General features: G+C 39.7%; 1 protein-coding gene and 1 pseudogene across 2 annotated transcripts in view; both read left to right on the top strand.

Annotated features, from left to right (window-relative positions):
- Positions 1–411: 411 nt before the first annotated feature.
- The window catches only part of NPTN (neuroplastin), an 83,860-nt gene continuing 64,716 nt past the window's right edge, over positions 412–19,555 (top strand). The window contains exon 1 of one of the 2 annotated variants that reach the window (XM_036348489.1): positions 412–686. In XM_036348489.1, coding sequence (XP_036204382.1) covers positions 596–686 — 91 coding nt within the window. In that variant the 5' untranslated portion in view covers positions 412–595. The remainder of the gene's footprint in view (positions 687–19,555) is intronic. The other variant, XM_036348486.1, reaches the window with a different exon arrangement.
- LOC118675626 lies at positions 8,133–10,013 on the top strand (annotated as a pseudogene).

The following is a 19,555-nucleotide window of genomic DNA, read 5'->3' as shown; positions in this document are numbered from 1 at the left end:
GAAGGAACTAACCGCAGGACTTCCATGTGGACAATGAAAAAAGGCGTAAAAGAAACAGTGGTGCATCAAATACCGCAGCCAAGAGCTCCAACAACTGAAAGGCAGGATGGGTGGAGAAAATACAGTAGGCTCCTAAAGCTTCTCTTATTTACGGGCGCTCGCATTTCACCCAGGGATAAACGCCGACTTGTCTGCCCCCGCCCTAACCCGCCAAGAGAGCTAGAGAAACCCCGCCTCGCTCCATCACGTGGCCAGAAGCGCCTTGGCACGTGACCTACATCGAGCTTGGCCAATCAGCCCCAGTAGGGGCAAGCGAGCAAGTCCGAGGGGCGGGAACACTAGTTCAGGCCGCCTCTTCTCGCGAGTCTTGCTGCTATCACTCCTCAGCCACCCACGACCCGGAGCGAAGGTCTCGCGAGGCTTGGGCGCTGCGGCGGTAGGAGCAGGACGGCGAAGGACGGAGCGGAGCCGCCGCTACTCCCCTCACTCACTCCCTCGCTCAGTCGCCCGCCCCCTCCCTCCCTCCCCTCCCTTCCCCGGCCCCGGCCCGGGCTCCGGCCCCGGCCTTTTTGCTCTTGGGTTTTCTGCAGTGAGGATGTCGGGCTCGACGCTCCCCAGCGCTCTGGTCATCTCGCTGCTGCTGGTCTCTGGCTCCCTCCTCCCAGGGCCAGGCGCCGCTCAGAACGGTAAGCGGGGCGCCGGGGCGGCCAGGCCTGAGGTGGTGCCGGAGCCACGGGGAAAGAGCGGGTGGGAGAGTCTGAGGGGCTGCGGAACCGCGGGGAGAAGAGGCGGTCGGGAGTTGGAGGCGCGGGAGTGAGAACGGGAGCCTGTCCGAGACTTGGGGGCGTCGATCGGAGCCCGAGGATACTGCTGGCTTAGAGGCGCCACGTCGTGGGGCTCGTCGCTCCGAAGCGGGGAGGGAACACCCAGGAAGCCGACGTGGGGAGCTGGAGTAGCGGGGGCGGACGAGGAGGGGACGCAGCTTTTAATGAAGGCGGACGGGAGCCCGGGCCGTGTGGCTCAGTTGGTTGAGCGTTGGCCTGTGCATCAAAAGGTTGCCTGTTGGATTCCCTGTCAGGGCTCATCCCCGGTTGTGGATTCGGTCCTGGGACCCTATGTTTCTCTTTCACATCGATGTTTCTCTCTTTCTCTCCCTCTCCCTTCGTCTCTCTAAAATCAATAAAAAATTAAAAAAAAATAAAGGTGGCATTTGTGTTTAAGGAGGAGAGGGCGAGTGGTGTAGGCGTGATCTGCAGGAGAGTGGGGGTCTGAGGCGCAGGGGCTCGTAGCATTCTGCTGGGCCCCGTAAGACAGGTGACATGTTTGAAAAACGGGAGGCGTTGGGGGAAAGGGCGTCCAGGAGAAAACTGAGCCGAATGCCAGAGCCCTAAGGAGGGGATGAAAAATCAGGGAGCCGTGGATGTGGAGGTGGAGGGAAGGTGGGTGGAAAGCTGAGGGGGTGGGTTGACTGCAGTAGGGGATCTGGAAAGCGCTGCGTGGCTCGAAAGGAGATGGGCAAGAAGGCTGGGTTTGCTGGGGAGGGTTGAGTGTTGGACATTCTAGGATAGTGGTTGGGAGAGCAAAAAGGAGTTTCTAAATAAGGAGAGGAAAACTGAGCAAAGGACGGGGAAGAAGGGTTGTAACTGAGGTAGGGGGAATGAGGGTGCCTGGGTATAGACGTGGGGGTGGGTGAGGACAGAAAATAAGGGGAGGGAGTAAGATGCAGGGAGCCGGCGGTGTACTGCTGGTTTGCTGTGGGGGATATATTAAGGAAGGGAGCAGCTGAGTGTGGCAGCGCTTATGGTAGTGAGTGGGCCTTGGGAAGGCAGGGGCACATAGCTGGGACTGCAGTGGGATTGAGGACAGTTACTGGAGAGAAGGAGATGGAAGACGTGGGTTTTAATATCTAAAAGTTTCAAGATAGAAGAAAGATTATTTCTGAGAACATAAAAGTATTACTTGGGATGTGTGTACTGTAGAGTATAGTGCAAACGAGAGAATTGGTTTTAAGCTGAAGTTCTTTAGAGAATATGGAGAAATGGGGAATCATGGTGATATGGGATCTATTCTGGACAGAAAAGATTCTGATTGTGTGTGACAATTCAGCTGCTGAATTGGTATTTCAGAGGCATTGTGAACAGGTTTCTGCTCTTGTGGAAACAACCTTTAAGAGATTTAAAAATATTTTTATAGGAAAGAATTTATGAGAAGTCAGTAGTGGAGAGTGAACTAGACATTATTTTTGCTAATCCTTCAGTGCTTCTTTGTTGTTAGGCTAGATTACTCTTGTTGGAATAGCTGAAATTTAAATGACTTTCATTAAAAAAAAAACAAAACAGTGATAGAGCCAATGGAGTTAAGCATTCTAAGGAGAATGCAGTCTTAAAATGCTTAAGATTACAGTGAAAATTTATCTATTAAAGGATTGAAAAAACATGGATTAATTTTAAGTGTTTGTTGTATCAAATTGTACCGTTCAAATCCTATGTATGCTTGATGGCCTTGAATTATCACTGCAGGGATCAGGAAGGAAACATTTTCTGTCTATAGCATTGAATGTGTTAAGTATATTGGGTATTTTCCTGTTTTTCCCCAAAGATGAAGTCACTGTGGAAGGCAGCATAGAGTTAGACTGATATGTCTTACCAGTTTTTAGTTGTGTGTTAACAATATGACTTAAAGAAGCCCAATACTAATTTTAGCTATTTGATTTGTGGAAATAGCATGGTTTCATTTGGCACCATAGATGAAATATCCTTGATCTTAACATTAACATCTTTAATCTCTGCTAGCATAGCATCTTTCAATGACTGATAATATAGCAGAATTGTAGTTTCTTAGCAACTAAAAGCAAGGTTTTTGGATAGGCCTTCAGACTTAATCTGGCTGTTCTCAGTGATATGTGTTCTAAATACGGCATAGTGCAGCCTTTTTCTTGAAACGAGCTTAAGTTCAGTCACATGACAAGACTAGTAAAGTGAAGCTGCGTTTGTAGTTGACCCAAAGGAATGTAAATTTAATTAATGAAGAAATGACTATTATTTGAGTTTGAATCCACATAGGTAAGGATGCTTTTTAAAAAAATACCTTTCTATAACTTAGTAAGATTCAAACTTTCAATTGGTAATAGCCCTGTAATAGAGTGACCTCATGTCATGGAGTTTGTATTTTCTTTTTTTTTTTTAATTTTAATTAAAAAATTAGAATATATTTATCAGACTTTTCAAAACTGTCATTCTTGAGATGTTTTTGTTTAGAGTTCCAGAAGCATTTACTTTGTGCTCAGTGATACTAGGGTTGTGAGAACTAACTGAAGCAAATTGTCTCTTGCTGGAAGGGATTGGTTCTGAAAAACAATCAGATATGGAAGGGTGAAACTGAACTCCCTGGTGAAAAGAAATAGAGAATGTTTGTAGATGTGAGGGTGATCTACTGCACTGTCTGTTCTGACAGCAGATTCCTTTCTCATATTCCTCCAGAGCTCTGCAGTGGAGTGTATTTCTCAGCTTGAACAGGACCCTCTTCTGTTAAAGCAAACATTGATACGTACAATGCACATGTGATTGGAACTCTACTAGAACTTTGTCAGCCTTATTTCATTTGATACACTCAATGGCGGCTGATGGTGCATGCTCTGTACCATACAGGCTCCTCTGGGGTTAGATGGTTAGATCCCAGTCCCTTTATTCTTTTTTTTTAAAAATTTTTTTAGTTTTTTTATTGATTAAGTTACTACATATGTGTCCTTATCCCCACGTTACCCTCCATCCCCCCACTCATGCCCTCACCCCCCTGTTGTCCGTGTCCCTTTATTCTTTAGTGGTGTGATCATGGGCAAGTTATTTAATTCTCTGGACTCTTGATTTCCTCATCTTCTCTGATGCGGTTGGCTGTGTGCTCAGATCTCAGACCTGTTAGAGAAGCAAGGCAGTGGCAGTGACTCCAGAGGTGGAGGAGTCTGTGAGTTTGTATTTTTTTACAGTGCTTCAGAAATGGATATCATGGTCTTTATGATGTTGAAATGTTAGAGTATCTATTTAAAATGTTGACTTAAAAAAAACCACCCAAACCTACATGTTTCTGGATTGGGTATGTGGTAGTTTAAATTGAATATAGATGTTTGTCAAAAGGTCTCTGTTTCATTCCTAAAATGAAGAATTTGGACTAGATGACCCTCAAGGTCTCTTCCAGCTGTGACCCATTACCATAGAGATTCAAGGCTTTCATTTAGATTTTGTTTCCCGTCCAAATATTTAAACTTGTAGGATGACAGTTTTAAGTAAAATCTTTAAAGTTGATTTTTGTATGTAATAAGATAAATGTAGTTCATTTTAAAGGAAGAAGTTTGTCCTAAAAAGTAACCCTCCTGTTTAGACTTGCCAAGAGCTTTAAAATTAAAATTGAATGAATGTAAGCCAAGCATTATTATATGGCAGTCAAGAGCATAGTCTTTGGATCCTGATATACCTGAATTTGAGTTCCAACCCTCTGTAGTTAAGTGACCTTGAATAAGGTGCTTAATACTTCCAAGCTTCAGTTTTATCTGTAAAATGTAATATTTTTAATATTTATAATAATGTCAATCTCATAGGGATGGTGTGAGGATTAAATGAGATAATGACCATCAAACACTTAGATTTCTGCCTGGTATATAGTCTCAGCAGGAAGTATATTTTTACTATATGTAATACTTGTTACTATATGTTACCATAATGTAACATATGCTACATTACTCTATGTAGTATAACAGTTCTGTACATACTACATGCTTGCTCTCAATATTGATTAAATGTTAGCTATTACTACTATAATACTTTAAAAAGTAGCATTATTAATTAGTTATTTTTTTATGTATATAGTGAACATTTTAGTGTTAATGCTGTCATCTTGAATGCAATTAAGTGGACTATTTGAAGGCCCCAGAGAGTTGCACTTTTGCATATGTAACTTTAAGAAAAGTGAGGAGCAGTATTGCACTTTCAAATTCTGGTGAGGAAGTTTGCATTTTTATTTCATTGTGTGGGAGATTGCAAGGCTTTCTTTTTCTTTCAGTGAACTAAGTGTCTTTTCCTTGATTCCCATTATTGTGAATAAGAGAAATAGAATAGAAATAGTAGTACCGGGCACACAGGGAGCGTATTGGAGATGTTAGCTGATGACTGAATGTGGAGTGTAAAATAAAATATACTCATAGTGAAAATACAAAATTGGATAATTAACAGAACTTAGTGGGAGAAAATAAGGAGTTTAATGAATTTTGCTACTAATGAGCTAAATTTCGAGAAGCCATTTTGCTTGGGTGATACTAGATACCTATGAACATTGTGCTTTGTAAGAATGCTAGTATTTACATTAGATGAATCTTCTTTTCTGTAAGGTGCTGTTTGCTTCAGTGGTTTGGCAAATTTCTCTGAATACATTTTTAGATGTGTATTTGCTATTTTTGTTTGTTTAATATGTTTTTGATTTCAGAGAGAGGAGGGGAGAGGGAGAGAAAGATAGAAGCATTGATGAGAAACATTGATCAGCTGCCTCCTGCACTCCCCCTACTGGGGATGGAGCCTGCAACTGGGAATCTAACCACAACTTCCTGCAAGGAAGACACTCAACCAACTGAGCCACATGGGTGGGGCTGTATTTGCTATTGATTGCTCATCTCCTCTTAGGGTGAACTGAAATGAGCAACAGGAGATAGATGTTATCTATGGCAGCTGGTACAAATGACATGTCAAATGTCAAGCAATAGATCTTAACAGAATTAATCCAAATAAAAATTTAAGTGACCAGAAGAAATAGTTTGCCTTGGAATAAAGCATTTCCTAAGGTGACCATAATAAGCCTTCAGTCTCTCAGGCAACTGACCAAAGTGTCACTACTGACATGATGGAGCACCCAAGCATGAGAAATTAGTTAGTGGTCTGGGATGGAAAGGCCATGTTACTACATCAGGATCTGTTGGTGGGCTCTTAGTCTTTGTTTTTCAAGGTTACTGAATTCATATTAGTGATGCAGATGGGTTTTTGTGTTGCTAGACATTGAGTGAATTGTACAAATGCTCATGAGAAATTAGACTGTTTTGTCTTAAAGGAATACTTTATTTTTCTCATTAATACAATTTTGATGTGAAACATTTTCTTTTGTGGAGTATACATTTAGACAGTAGTAAAAGGCAAAATGTTATTGTATTATTCTTATTTAAAAAAATAATTGTTTAACTGGGCTTGCAAAGATGACCGTGTTTGATTAGAAAAGTACTCTGTAATTTTGGACATGGTTTTTTATTTATTTAGTTTGAGGTACTTTTCAAAGTAAGATGTTTCATATATAAAATTTGAAACTTTGTTGGATGTATATAATGGTGTGTTTTTATTTATTTGTTTTAATCCTTACCTGAGGATATGTTTTTATTTATTTTTAGAAAGTGAGAGGAAGGGAAAAAGAGAGAGGGAGAACCATCAATGTGAGAGAGAAACTTTGATCCGCTGCCTCCCACAAGCGCCCTGACCGGGGATTGAACCCACAACCTAGGTGTGTGCCCTGAACCAGAATCGAACCTGCAACCTTCTTGGTGTATGGGGACAGCGCTCCAACCAACTGAGCCACCTGGCCAAGGCAAAGGTTTTTTTTTTTTATGATACAATTTGGGAAGGAGATAAGGTACTGATTTCTATACAAATGTATGTAGAAAAACAACGAATAACTATGTTAAGTAATGTGCAGGAGGTGTTCAGTGAAAGTTTGAATAAAGTTTTGCAAAGACATTTTAGAAGAAGTGAATTCTGTGAAAAATATATTGATGCATTCTATTCAGTTCTTTACAGTGAGAACACAATCTGGACAGGGTCAGAAGTGGAGAATGAAGTTGTAAGAGAAAGGGGAAGAGAAGAAAGGCTATAGTAGTGCAAGGAGAAAAGCAGGAAGTAAGAATGAGGAATGAATTTTATTTTTGAGGAGTATCTGGAAAAATAGAATCTATCAGAAAGACTAAGGAGACGAGGGACCTCTAAAGTAAATTCACACATCAAAATTAAAATAATAGTGCAAATCACGTCATGTGAACAGTTGGCTTGGCTTTCAGTGTGTCTCTTTAAATAAAACATTTTATATGAATTTTTTAAAATGCCATTGATAATATGGAGTTTAATTTTAATCATCTTAGATAAATGCTTTATAAAATTTGTGAGGTTTTGTGGGATTATTTTTTCCCCAGAATTCCCAATTTTAGTTGGTAAGGATTAGTTTTGGGAAGGCAGGAAACCTCTGCAGTTGATTGGTTGATTATAAAGTTGTTACATTTTATAGACATAAACTTATTGCTGAATATGAAGTGAAAACTGTGGTGATTCTATATAAAAAATTAATACAGTGATATTGATGTCTAAATTTTAAAAATTGAATAAATTTATAAGTAAAATAACTATTTTTCAAGAGTTTATTCAGTTTAGGAGAGGGAACCAAAATTTGTACATAACTTCAACTTACTATTATCTAAAATGGAAAGTAGGCTTAACTTTCTTTTTTGTTTGCTTCTGTATATATATAAATATACATTTATTAATCTAACCTAGTTAAGTTGATATTATTTTTATCTAATCGTTCAGAACCTTTAATTGTTTGGTTTGTGTGGAAATGGGGTTTACTGAAGATTCAAAGAATTTCCTAAGTTTCTACATTCATTTGCATACAGTAAGTTAGTGGCAGACATAGTTAATGTTCTTCAGGCACCACTTGTTTTTTGTTTTGTTTCTGATTTTTGTAGTGGTTCAAATTAAAATAAAAACAAAAACAAAACAAAACACCTCAGTCTTTTTTTAAAAAAATATATTTTATTGATTTTTTACAGAGAGGAAAGGAGAGGGATAGAGAGTTAGAAACATCAATGAGAGAGAAACATTGATCAGTTGCTTCCTGCACACCCTGTATTGAGAGTGTGCCCGCAACCAAGGTACATGCCCTTGACTGGAATCGAACCTGGGACCCTTCAGTCCGTAGGCTGACACTCTATGCACTGAGCTAAACTGGTTAGGGTAGTGGTCGGCAAACTCATTAGTCAACAGAGCCAAATATTAACAGTACAACGATTGAAATTTCTTTTGAGAGCCAAATTTTTTAAACTTAAACTATATAGGTGGGTACATTGTTATTAACTTAATTAGGGTACTCCTAAGGCTTAGGAAGAGCCACACTCAAGGGGCCAAAGAGCCGCATGTGGCTCGCGAGCCGCAGTTTGCCAACCACGGGGTTAGGGCAACACCTCAGTCTTATCTATTAAAGGAGACTAGTCAGCTTTGATGGAAACATTGTGTGTTAAGTTTCTTGTATTAAAAAGTACTGAGTGACTTGCCTCTTGGCCACCGACATGCCATCCAGACTGAGGAAGACCTGGAAACTTTGGGGCCATAGCCGCATCGGCAAGCAAAGGAAGCAGCCGGGGAGCCAAGGTAATGCTGATGGCTTGCATCATCACAGGATCAACTTCAACAAATATTGAAAGTTGGATATGAGGCATTACCACTTAAAGAGGAACCAGAGCTTCTGCCCAACTGTCAACCTGGATAAACTATGGACCCTGGTCAGTGAGCAGACACGGGTAAAGGCTGCCAAAAGCAAGACTGGAGCTGCTCCTATCATTGATGTGGTGCGATCGGGCTACTACAAAGTTCTGGGGAAGGGAAAGCTCCCAAAGCAGCCTGTCATCGTGAAGGCCAAGTTCTTCAGCAGAAGAGCTGAGGAGAAGATTAAGGGTGTTGGTGGGGGGACTGTGTCCTGGTAGCTTCAAGCTACATGGAAGGAAGTTCATTAAAATGTCCACAAGTGAAAAAAAAAAGTACAGAGTGGTATTAATTAATAATTAATAATTAATTGTATTTTTATGTATCTTTTGAGGAGGTTTGCTTTCTATTTATGACTTAGTTTCTCTTTTCCCCTTTGTATTTTTAAAAGACCTCTAAATCTCTCCATTGTAGTTGAACAAGGCAACCAAAGTGTTAACCTTAATTAAATCTGAGGAAATTCCTAAATTAATATTTCTTGCATTTCTGAAAACAATTATGAACTAGCCTTTTTTCTAAATCTTAATTCTTATGGTATGCTTTATGGTATTTTCCAGAAGTATATCAGTTTAGGTATGCTTCCCTTCACTTTGTTTATCTTGGTATATATTATTGTTACACCCAAGTATTGCTTAAAATTGACTATGAATTGTAAATGAGTTGATGTGAAATCTGAAAAGTGTCAGTGTTCTATATATTATGTAAGGTTCTATTATTAGAAAACATTAAGTTCTAAATTATACCAATAGCTTTAGTCATATCCAAATGTATTTCTCACTTTCTTAAAATGATTAAATATAAAATACAAGGCAAAATGTCAAGTCCTATTCTGATAGAATAACAAAGCAAAATGTTCCATATGCTAAAAAACAGGTAAGAGTGCTTGCATATATAAATTATTATGCTATTGATTCTCTTTTCTCCCTGAAGGTATTTGAAAACCACTGGGCTAGATGATGTCTAAATTCCCTTCCAGTTCTAAAATTACACAACTTTAATCATTGGCTTTACAGCTTAGGTACTGCCTCTAATGGGTATAGGGTTTAGAGAATACTTGCTGTTTTAATAAGTTTGTAGAAACTTGTTTTTCAGAAATAAGGAAAATTGACTTTGAGGCTTTCATGTTTTGAAGTACAACTTCCTATAAACTTACTTCAGACAATAGTTGCAGTTCTTGTTTCAAGGAAGGCAGAATGGTGTCGATTAGGGGCAATCAGGCTGGCAGGCAGAAGTGGTTAGGGGCAGGCAGGCAGGTGAGCAGTTAAGAGCCAGCGGTCCTGGATTGCAAGAGGGATGTCCGACTGATAGTTTAGGCTCGATTCCACAGACATCCACGGAGGAGTCCCAGATTGGAGAGGGTACAGGCCGGGCTGAGGGACACCCTTCCTCCCCACCCCCTGTGCACAAATTTCATGCACCGGGCCACTAATCTATCCTATCTAATCCTATCTAATAAAAGAGAAACATGGTAATTGGCGTACAACCGCTACCCTTCCCATTGGCTAATCAGGGCAATATGCAAATTAACTGCCAGCCAAGATGGCGGCCGGCAGCCAGGCAGCTTGAAACTAACATGAGGCTTGCTTGCTTCAGTGACGGAGGACTCCAACGTTCCCCGCTTGCCGCTGCAGGCCTCTGAGCTGCAACTCTAAGCAACTATGTAACAAATATAGAAGCTAAACAAAACCCCAGAAACCTGCTTTAGTCCCGGGCTTCAGCCAGCAGAATCGCAACATTGTAAGCAAAGGCCAGAAACCTACTTTCAGCAGCGGAGGCCTAAGAGCTGGAGCCAAGCCTCAAAGCTAAAGCTGGCCCAGAATAAAAAAATAAAAAAGAATAAAAGGAGCGGTTGGGAGCTTCAGTCACCCCCAGCCTGAAAACAGCCCTCAGCCCCTCACCCAGACTGGCCCGGCACCCCAGTGGGGACCCCCACCCTGAAGGATGTGTAACCAGCTACAAACAGCCATCATCTCCTCACCCAGGCTGGCCAGGCACCCCAGTGGGGACCCCCACCCTGATCCAGGACACCCTTCAGGGCAAACCAGCCGGCACCCACCCGTGCACCAGGCCTCTACCCTATATAGTAAAAGGGTAATATGCCTCCCAGAACCGGGGTCAGCGGAGCTGCGAGGCCTCCTGGCACCGGGATCAGCATGACAGGGAGCAGCGCCCAAACCCCCTGATCTCCCTGTGGCTCTGTGTGTGACAGGGTGCGGCGCCCCAACTCCCTGATCGGCCCTGCTCTGTGTGTGACAGGGTGCGGCGCCCCAACTCCCCAATTGGCCCTGCTCTGAGCCCGACCAGGGGCTGCACCTAGGGATTGGGCCTGCCCTCTGCCACCCGGGAGCAGGCCTAAGCCAGCAGGTCGTTATCTCCCGAGGGGTCCCAGACTGTGAGAGGGCACAGGCCGGGCTGAGGGACCCCCCTCCCCCCCGAGTCCACAAATTTTTGTGCACCGGGCCTCTTAGTATATATATAAAAAGCTAATATGCAAAGTGTCCCCATGGGAGTTCAATTGGGAGACGGGGAGTTCTATTGCTCACTCTGACGGGTGCTGACCACCAGGGGGCAGCGCAGAATGAAGGAAGGCCCCAGCCGGCAGCCAGGGAAGGGAGGCCCTGGCCGGGAGCCAGAAGGCCCTGATTGGCGGCCATGCCTAGGGACCCTACCCATGCACTAATTTTGTGTACCGGGCCTCTAGTAATGTAATAAACTCCCATGTAATCGTCACCTAGTTTCAACAGTTATCTGCCACATTCTTGCTGTTTATTAATGTAAAAATAACCCAAAATGTTAACATTACAAACTATAAAATTTTCTAGATACTGCAGTGTATTAGTTCACATGTAATCATGGTGAAATGACTTTAAAAATCCAAAAGCTGTTTAGAAAAGGGCTTTCAAACTTTTGTTTATGGACCAGAGAAATAGTTTTATTTATGACGAAATATGTGCAGAATACATAATACTTTGTGAAATGGTACCTATCTTTTTTTTTGTAGTGTATTTAAAAATTGTTGTGACCTTTTAAATTAATTTCATGATTCATTAATTGACCATGAGACATTTTTGAAAAATAGCATTTTGAAGTATTGAGTAGTTTTGGTTTTTGTTTGTTTTGTTTTATATTTTTACTAGAGGCCCGGTGCATGAAATTTGTTCACGGGTAGGGTCCCTAGCGGCTGCTGGCTGCCAGCTGGGGCCTCCCTTCGTTCCACGCTGCCCCCTGGTGGTCAGCACACGTCATAGCGAGAGATCGAACTCCTGGTAGGTCCAACTCCTGAGGGGACACTTTGCATATTAGGTATGTATATATACCTAATATGTATATACATATACTCCATATAGTCTGGAACAATTTGAAGATTTTTGTAAACCCAGTAAAGATTTTCACGAGGCATTTATCAGTAACATCAACATGTACTTGTCATTTTAGTAAAGAAAATACATTTTAGTAAGTATTATTGAATTAGTACATTAGCCATTAGTTGCATAATATTGATATTTTTAACCCTATTTGAATTGGGGGAAAAGGGGAACCTACCGTATTTGAATATCATGATCAAAGCACAAGTTTTCCAGTATGTTTAGTTGTCCTTTCTTTTACATTAGAGCTTATGTGCCTTATTCCCTAGCCCCTGCCTTGAATGGTGAGTATGGAGGCTGGGAGAGCTGCTATTTATTCCGAGCTGAATATTTACTCTGATGCTGTTGTCTGAGGCACAGTTTCTGATGAGTACAGAATGACTTGAACACTGGCCGAGGAGAAGTGGAACCATCACTGAAGAACCACTTGCCTTTATTGTTTAAGTTCTAGAGAAGATTATTTTCTCATTTTTAGACATTGTTTCTTGGAGGGAAAAAGGCAACAAGATGTCTTGAGTTGGCAACTGTGAAATACTTCTCAATTCATAGATTGAAGGAAAGTACTATATTTAACTTAGGATTTTTTTTTATTGAAGGAATATGTTAAATTTAAATAGGAGTTTTTGATTATACAAGTTTAGCAGGTTGGAAACCATTGGGGAGCAACTGGAAAAAAACAGCATAACAAGCTCCAGCATTGAAATTATACTTGTTAATACTGAATCTCAAGTCATTAATCAAGGAAGATGAAATAAATGGCCTTAATGCAAACCAGGAAACTGCTACCTGGAAAAGAGCTACTGTAGAGATTTCAAGTAACTTTCAGTGAAGTGTAATTGAATTACATTTAGACAAATAACATAGTGATCACATATCAAAATTATTATTAACAGTGTAACTTTTCACAGTAGGATTGAACTCCAAATAACATTTTTCAACTACATTTAGGGAAAGCTGCAAATCATTCTACATTGATGGTAGCATAAGACTTAGGAAAAAAACCTGAGCAACTAAAATTAGGAAAAGAGAACACTGGGGGGATGTGATTATCTATTAATACCTTCAAGGTAGCAGTGTAAATGAAGTAAGGGAATTAGGCAGTCTCCTAAGATGGATGAGATGTATCAAAGAGCAATGGCCTAGAGCACAGGGAAGAAAAGCATAACTTTAGTATCAAGAAGATGATTTTAATGAAACGAGCAGAAGAATAGAGTTATTTGCACTCACTCAGAGCAATTATAAGTAGGACAAAGAGCTGGTTGAGAGGGACTTCATAAAACAGAAGGGAGGATCTCTTTTATATATATATGTGGTACAGTATATGCAACCCATCAGTACTGTACTGTTTTTTTCCTAAACATACATACGCATAATAAAGTTTAACTTACAAGTTAGGCAATTTAATGGGTAGAAGATTTATTCTTTTTGTTGTTGATGTGAGAGAGACATATTGATTGGTTGCCTCCTACATGTGCCCTGACCAGGTCTGGGGATCAAACCTGCAACCCAGGTGGGTGTCCTTGATGGGGAATCAAACCCGTGACCCTTCAGTTCACGGGCTGATGCTCCAACCACTGAACCACAGGGCTAGGGTAGAAGATTCATTCTTAACTGTAGATCTTAGAAACCTCTGCATATGTTTTGGTTTTTTTTTTCCTTTTTAAATTGAGAATGAACTTTCACTTAAAAAAGGGAACACTTTAAGGCTTCTCTTTGGCATATTTGAATTGCCAGCATTACTGCTCATGTGCTTTGGGCCATTATTAAGAAAACAAGGGTTTCTTGAACGTGATACCAGAACAGTCTATCTGATAACCTAGATCCTTGGTCGGCAAACTGCGGCTCACGAGCCACATGCGGCTTTTTGGCCCCTTGAGTGTGGCTCTTCCTAAGCCCTAGGAGTACCCTAATTAAGTTAATAACAATGCACCTACCTATATAATTTAAGTTTAAAAAATTTGGCTCTCAAAAGAAATTTCAATCGTTGTACTGTTGATATTTGGCTCTGTTGACTAATGAGTTTGCTGACCACTGACCTAGATGACTACTGAGCAACTGATGGGTTGCATATGCCAGGTGTACCGGTTAATAATGCAGATTTTTTTTCAATAGATGGAGTTACACATATGTTGATATATATATGCTATTTGATATGTATGCTATTTTGTAGTATTGACAACGAGCTTCAAAACTTAATGTGTCAAATTTTCTGAAGGTGTTAACATCATAGATATTTTTACACTTGAAAATGTCGAATTTTATGCCAAAAAAAGAGCATTTGTGGGAAGTTTTAATTCGTTACTTTATTTTGAAGAAAACTGCTGTTGAAAGCTTCGGGAAGCTTATGATGAATGTGTTCCATCTCAAGATACTTGTGAACGTTGGTTTAAACACTTTCAAAGTGGTGATTTCGATGTGAAAGACAAGGAACATTCAGGTCAACCAAAAAAGTTTTAAGACCAACAATTACAAGCATTATTGGATGAAGATGAGTGTCAAACTCAAAAACAACTTGCAGAAAGGCTAAATGTTGCTCAGCAAACAATTTCCGATCATTTACAAGCAATGGGAAAGATTTTAAAGGAAGGAAAATAGGTGCCACATTAACTGAACGAAAGACAAATGGAAAACCGCAAAGTCATCAGTGCAATGTTGTTTCAGTGGCACGAAAAAAGTCTTTTTTGCATGGAATTGTGACTGGCGATGAAAAGTGGATTTGAGAATCCCAAATGCATGAAATCATGAGTTGATCCAGGTCAACCATCGACATCAACTGCGAGGCCAAATCGCTTCGGAAGGAAGACAATGCTCTGCGTTTGGTGGGATCAGGAAGGTGTGGTGTATTATGAGTTTCTAAAACCAGGTGAAACCGTTAATACTGATCGATACCTACAACAAATAATCAGTTTGAACCATGCTTTGATCGTGAAATGACCAGAATGTGCCAAAAGACAGGGCAAAGTAATTTTGCTTCATGATAACGCGCCATCACACACTTCAAAACCAGTTAAAGACACATTAAAAGATCTTGCCTGGGAAATATTAACCCACCCGCTGTATTCACCAGACCTTGCTCCTTTAGATTACCACTTGTTCTGATCGATGGCACACGCACTTTCTGAGCAGCACTTCAAAACATACGAAGAAGTGGAAAATTGGGTCTCTGAATGGTTTGCCTCAAAACAAGAAAAGTTCTATTGGGATGGTATCCACAAATTACCTGAAAGATGGGGAAATGTGTAGCTAGCGATGGACATTACTTTGAATAAAGCACTTTTGATGTTTCTCTTGAGATGATCGTGTTTTCTTTGATTACAAAATCCTCATTATTAACCGGTACACCTGGTACAATGTGGATATACTGGACTAAGGGATGATTCACACCCTGAGAGTAATCGGGCAGGATGGTGGTAGATTTCATTACACTACTCAGAAGAGTGTGCAGTTTAAAGTTTATGAATTATTTATGAAATTTTCCATTTAACATTTTCAGACCACTGTTGGCCATGGGTAACTGAAACCACAGAAAGTGAAACCATGGATAAGGGGGACCTACTGCACTTGTTTTAGGAGCTCCCTAGGAGAAAAAAGCATTATGGAAATGAATATGGAATAAAATGGACTTTCCAGAAGTTTTTATGGGTTCAATTATTAGTTTGTGTTTAACTGTACAGTTCTCTGATTATGAATTCCAGAAAAATGGTAGGTTAACTTTGGAATTCATTAAAATGAATTTTAATTCTGTCTTGTAATACTTGCTAGGGTTTTTGGCCAGTGACACAGGCCGTGAAAGGATTCACAACTACAAGAAGATATGGATGCAGAGAGAGTTTATTTTACTTTCCCCAAAGGGAAAGGGCCAGTGTATTGCTAATTAATAAAAAGGCAAAGAACAAAAACTGCTCCCACATTTAAATCCTTGGACAAGGAAGGGAGGGGGATTTTTAGGCTGCTTCTCTTGCTAGGTGAAATTGAGCAGACATCAGGGTGTTGTCTTTGTTAGTTCTTCAGGAGACAATCCTGGCAGATGTCCTAGGGAGGTGTCTCATCTGTTTTTTTCCCCAAAGACTGTAAAATGTTCTTAGAGCAAAAGTTATGAACAGTTCAAAAGAGGCTTATTTGAAGGGGAAGGGGAAAGGGAACTTTCTACTAATTATCCCTGAGTTGTAAAATCAGCAGGGAGGAGGGGTATGTATACAAGAATGTAGCCTTGAGAGTAGTTTATCTTGTCCCTCAGTTAACAGTTATCAGCCTCAGAGGGGCTGTTTGAACCAGAGGAGTCAACAGTCTTTGGATTTAATTACCAGGTGCTTCTCATAAATTATTGAATGCTATAGCAAAGAAAAAGAAAGGCCTTTCCCCCCCCATCCTAACAATACTTAAAACAGGATTCTGTTTATTATATCCATCAGAAGTAACTTCCTTTTGTTTAGTTACCAAAAACTTAGGCTATGAATTATTTCCAATCTGTGTTTAACTCACAAAAGCCTAAGTTTCATGGAAGTTCACTAACTAGACTGGATGGAACCTAGTAAAAGTTTAACCTTTGGCTCTTGGAAATTAGGCTTGTTCTTTTTTATGGTAAATGTCACCTGTTAAGAAAGCCTTATCACCTGGAAAAGAACACTTCTAGACTAACTCTAAGACCAGTCAAAATTCTGGTCGAAGCTCAGTTTATTCTTTATGAGTGGGAGCTGGTGCTGTAATATTTTAGTAGAGATGGGGGCACACTTTAATTAGTTCAGAGAGTGTAGAGTTGCCAGATAAAATGCTGGATGCCCAGTTATATTTGAATTTCAGAAAAACAATGAAGAATTTTTTTTGCTAAGTATGGCAATCCTAGAAGAATGTCTTTTATTGTTTATTTTGGCTGTCCATTTAGAACTTAAGTGACAAAGTTTTGCAATTTGGTGAGTTTTTATGTATTAAAAGAAATCTTCTAAAAAGTAGATTTAATATAGCAAAATCATGTTACACTGCAAATTTTGTATGAGAAAGTATAGCTTAGAATAGTATTGTTTTTCTGGCTACATCGCATTTATATATTTTTTTAATTCTGTTCCTTTATATTTGACAGACTAAGCTTTTCATTTATTCTCTAAAAGTTAAAGTTGTTTTCAGGAATGATGTGAGCAGAGGGCATCAGGCTGTTTTTCTTTTTTTAATTTTAGCATTTCCCCTTTTCTCTCCTTACCGAAAAGATGTTAAAATTTAGGGCTGTTGCCTGAGAGTATATGACAAAGATGTTTCTGAGGCTGTTGATTCAAGGATTATCCTTTTTCAGATTTTTGCTTGGGGGCTTATAATATATTTGCATTCTTGGCTTGGAAGAAGAAGAGGTATGAATAAAAATTGACCGGCCATGCCCTTTTCCTCCTAGTGGGTTTAGAATTTTCATTTGCTGAATTATATCCATTTGATTTAGAGAGTCAAAGAAAGTGGATGTTAGCTTTGCAGACTAGAGATGTGATTTCTTTACAGTTAAATTTCAATACTAAGAAAAATCATGGTTTCATAAGCTTTATTATAAGGCCTTTAACCAGAGATGTGCCACTGTTTTTTAGTAATTCAATGTAAGAGATATACCTTCTGTCCTTTAGGTACGAACCGTGGTGCAGTGGCTGTAAGAATAACAAGAATTGAATAATGTAATAGGTTCCAGAGTGAGTGATAATTGATACTGTTGTGAATAACCTGGTTGGTTATTAGTTAACTGGAAAGAAACAAAGGGAAGGCCAAATAGACACATGCCCAGTAAAGTCTGGGTGAGTTAGGGAAGGTACTCATCTACAGCCACACCTGGGAACAGAACAGGTTCATAGGCCAAAGTAGGCATGGCCACTGCAAGCAAAGGAGGATCAGATACATAAGCTCCAAGCTCCCTTTTGCTCTCTCTCGCTTGTGCTTGACTCCTGTGCTCCTTCATCCACCCACACAGTGGACTGATGGACTGGAATTAGCCTGATGCTGTGTGGGACCCAATTCCACCATGGAAAGGAAACTTTGGGCACTGGCTTTGCCTTTAGCTCTTCTGAATCTCCAGTTGCACTTCTTCCAGTACTGGTTAAGGAAAATGGGACTTTAGGAATGCAGGGATGTGATTCCACACAAATAAAAGTTACTCATCTGTGCAAATCTTAGAAAAATTCTTTGTCTTAAGATATTGTAAGAATCTGACACCCAGTGGGAAAAGGATCCCTCACTTCCACTGGTAGACACCCCACTTCCACCAATAATAATATTAAGTAACATAAAATGTAATCAAAACTATACTTATACATATTTATTTGAAATATATTTAAGGCATTTTTAAAGAAGTATTAAAATAATTCATAGTTTTTATGAAACTGGAATATTAGTGTAGTTTAAATTTGCTGTCTAAACTCTGTTGGAGACAATATAACAGGATAAGTAAATTGATACACTCTGTCACCATTGTAAATGTAAAATGTAAATAAACTATGTTAAAAGGGTCATTTTATGGGAAATGTAGTTAAGTGGAAAGAGCACTGGAAAATCCTATTTCCATTTTAGTTCCTGTGGTTTCTATTTTTAAAATTAGTATAATCCTTAATCCATAGGGTTTTCATGAGATTAAATGATAATGTATGGGAAAGTGCTTCTTAAACTGCTGTATTTGTAAAGTGGCATGTATGTATATTTTCAAGTTATAGGCCTGGCACTTATAAAGTGTTTACCTTTAATAGGTTAACTGCAACTCTGGTAGTTCATAGGTAAGTAAAGAGGAAAATAAAGTACTAAAGAGAAGGACCAGATTATTTAAAGGTTGGTTTTTCTGACAAATGATGACTATATCATAAAGTGTGCATTTCACGTGGTTGTCAGCAGACTAGCCTTTTCAGTGACTTATCTATTTCTACTAGGAAAGGTCGATATTGAATTTCTATAATTTTTGAAGTGTGCCTCCCAGTACTGCTCTCATCTCAAGTTAAATCTAGTTATAGGGACACCCTGTTCCCCTCATCCCCTCCTCCTCCAAGTACATGACAGAAAGTAAAGTCAAGTATCTATCTTGTGTCCTCTTTTTATAACACATTTTTGTAATTTCCCATTACTATCCTGAAGTGAAATTCACTATATATTAATTAAGAAGAAAATATAATGCCCTAAATGTAATAGAAAGGGGGAAATAACATAATAAAATACTTAGTTCAGTCTGTAAATGCTCAGGCATGGCTACAGAGGAAGACAATTAAGTTTATATTCATATGTATAAAAACCAAGAATGTGATAGCTACAAATGCTGACTGATAGAGTTCTGCTGTAGTAGTGACTCAGATACTATAGGCAACATTGCTGTTGAAGATGTGATTTTCTGAAAAGATGAACAACTCTTGGTAAAGTTCCAAATGAAACAGTACAATCTTTCCTCACTTTACAAAATAATTGCATTCCTGGAAAAACTGAGTAATGATTAAAACCATGCAATAAGACATTGTGGTATATTTAAAACTTATTTCGGTTCTAGGCTCAGAAAAGTTTTTCATCTTAAATGTCTTTTGAAAGTTGTACAGGAAGAGGAGACAATTCTTTTTTCCCCCCTCTTTTAAAGAGAGAGTGAAGGGGAGAGACAGAGAGAGAGAGAGAGACAGAGACAGAGACAGAGACAGAGAGGCA

The sequence above is a fragment of the Myotis myotis genome, unplaced genomic scaffold, assembly GCF_014108235.1.
Source record: "Myotis myotis isolate mMyoMyo1 unplaced genomic scaffold, mMyoMyo1.p scaffold_m19_p_1, whole genome shotgun sequence".
NCBI classification, from domain to species: Eukaryota; Metazoa; Chordata; class Mammalia; order Chiroptera; family Vespertilionidae; genus Myotis; species Myotis myotis.
The sequence above is the reverse complement of the archived record's forward strand: the minus strand, read 5'-3'. Positions and strand labels throughout refer to the sequence as shown.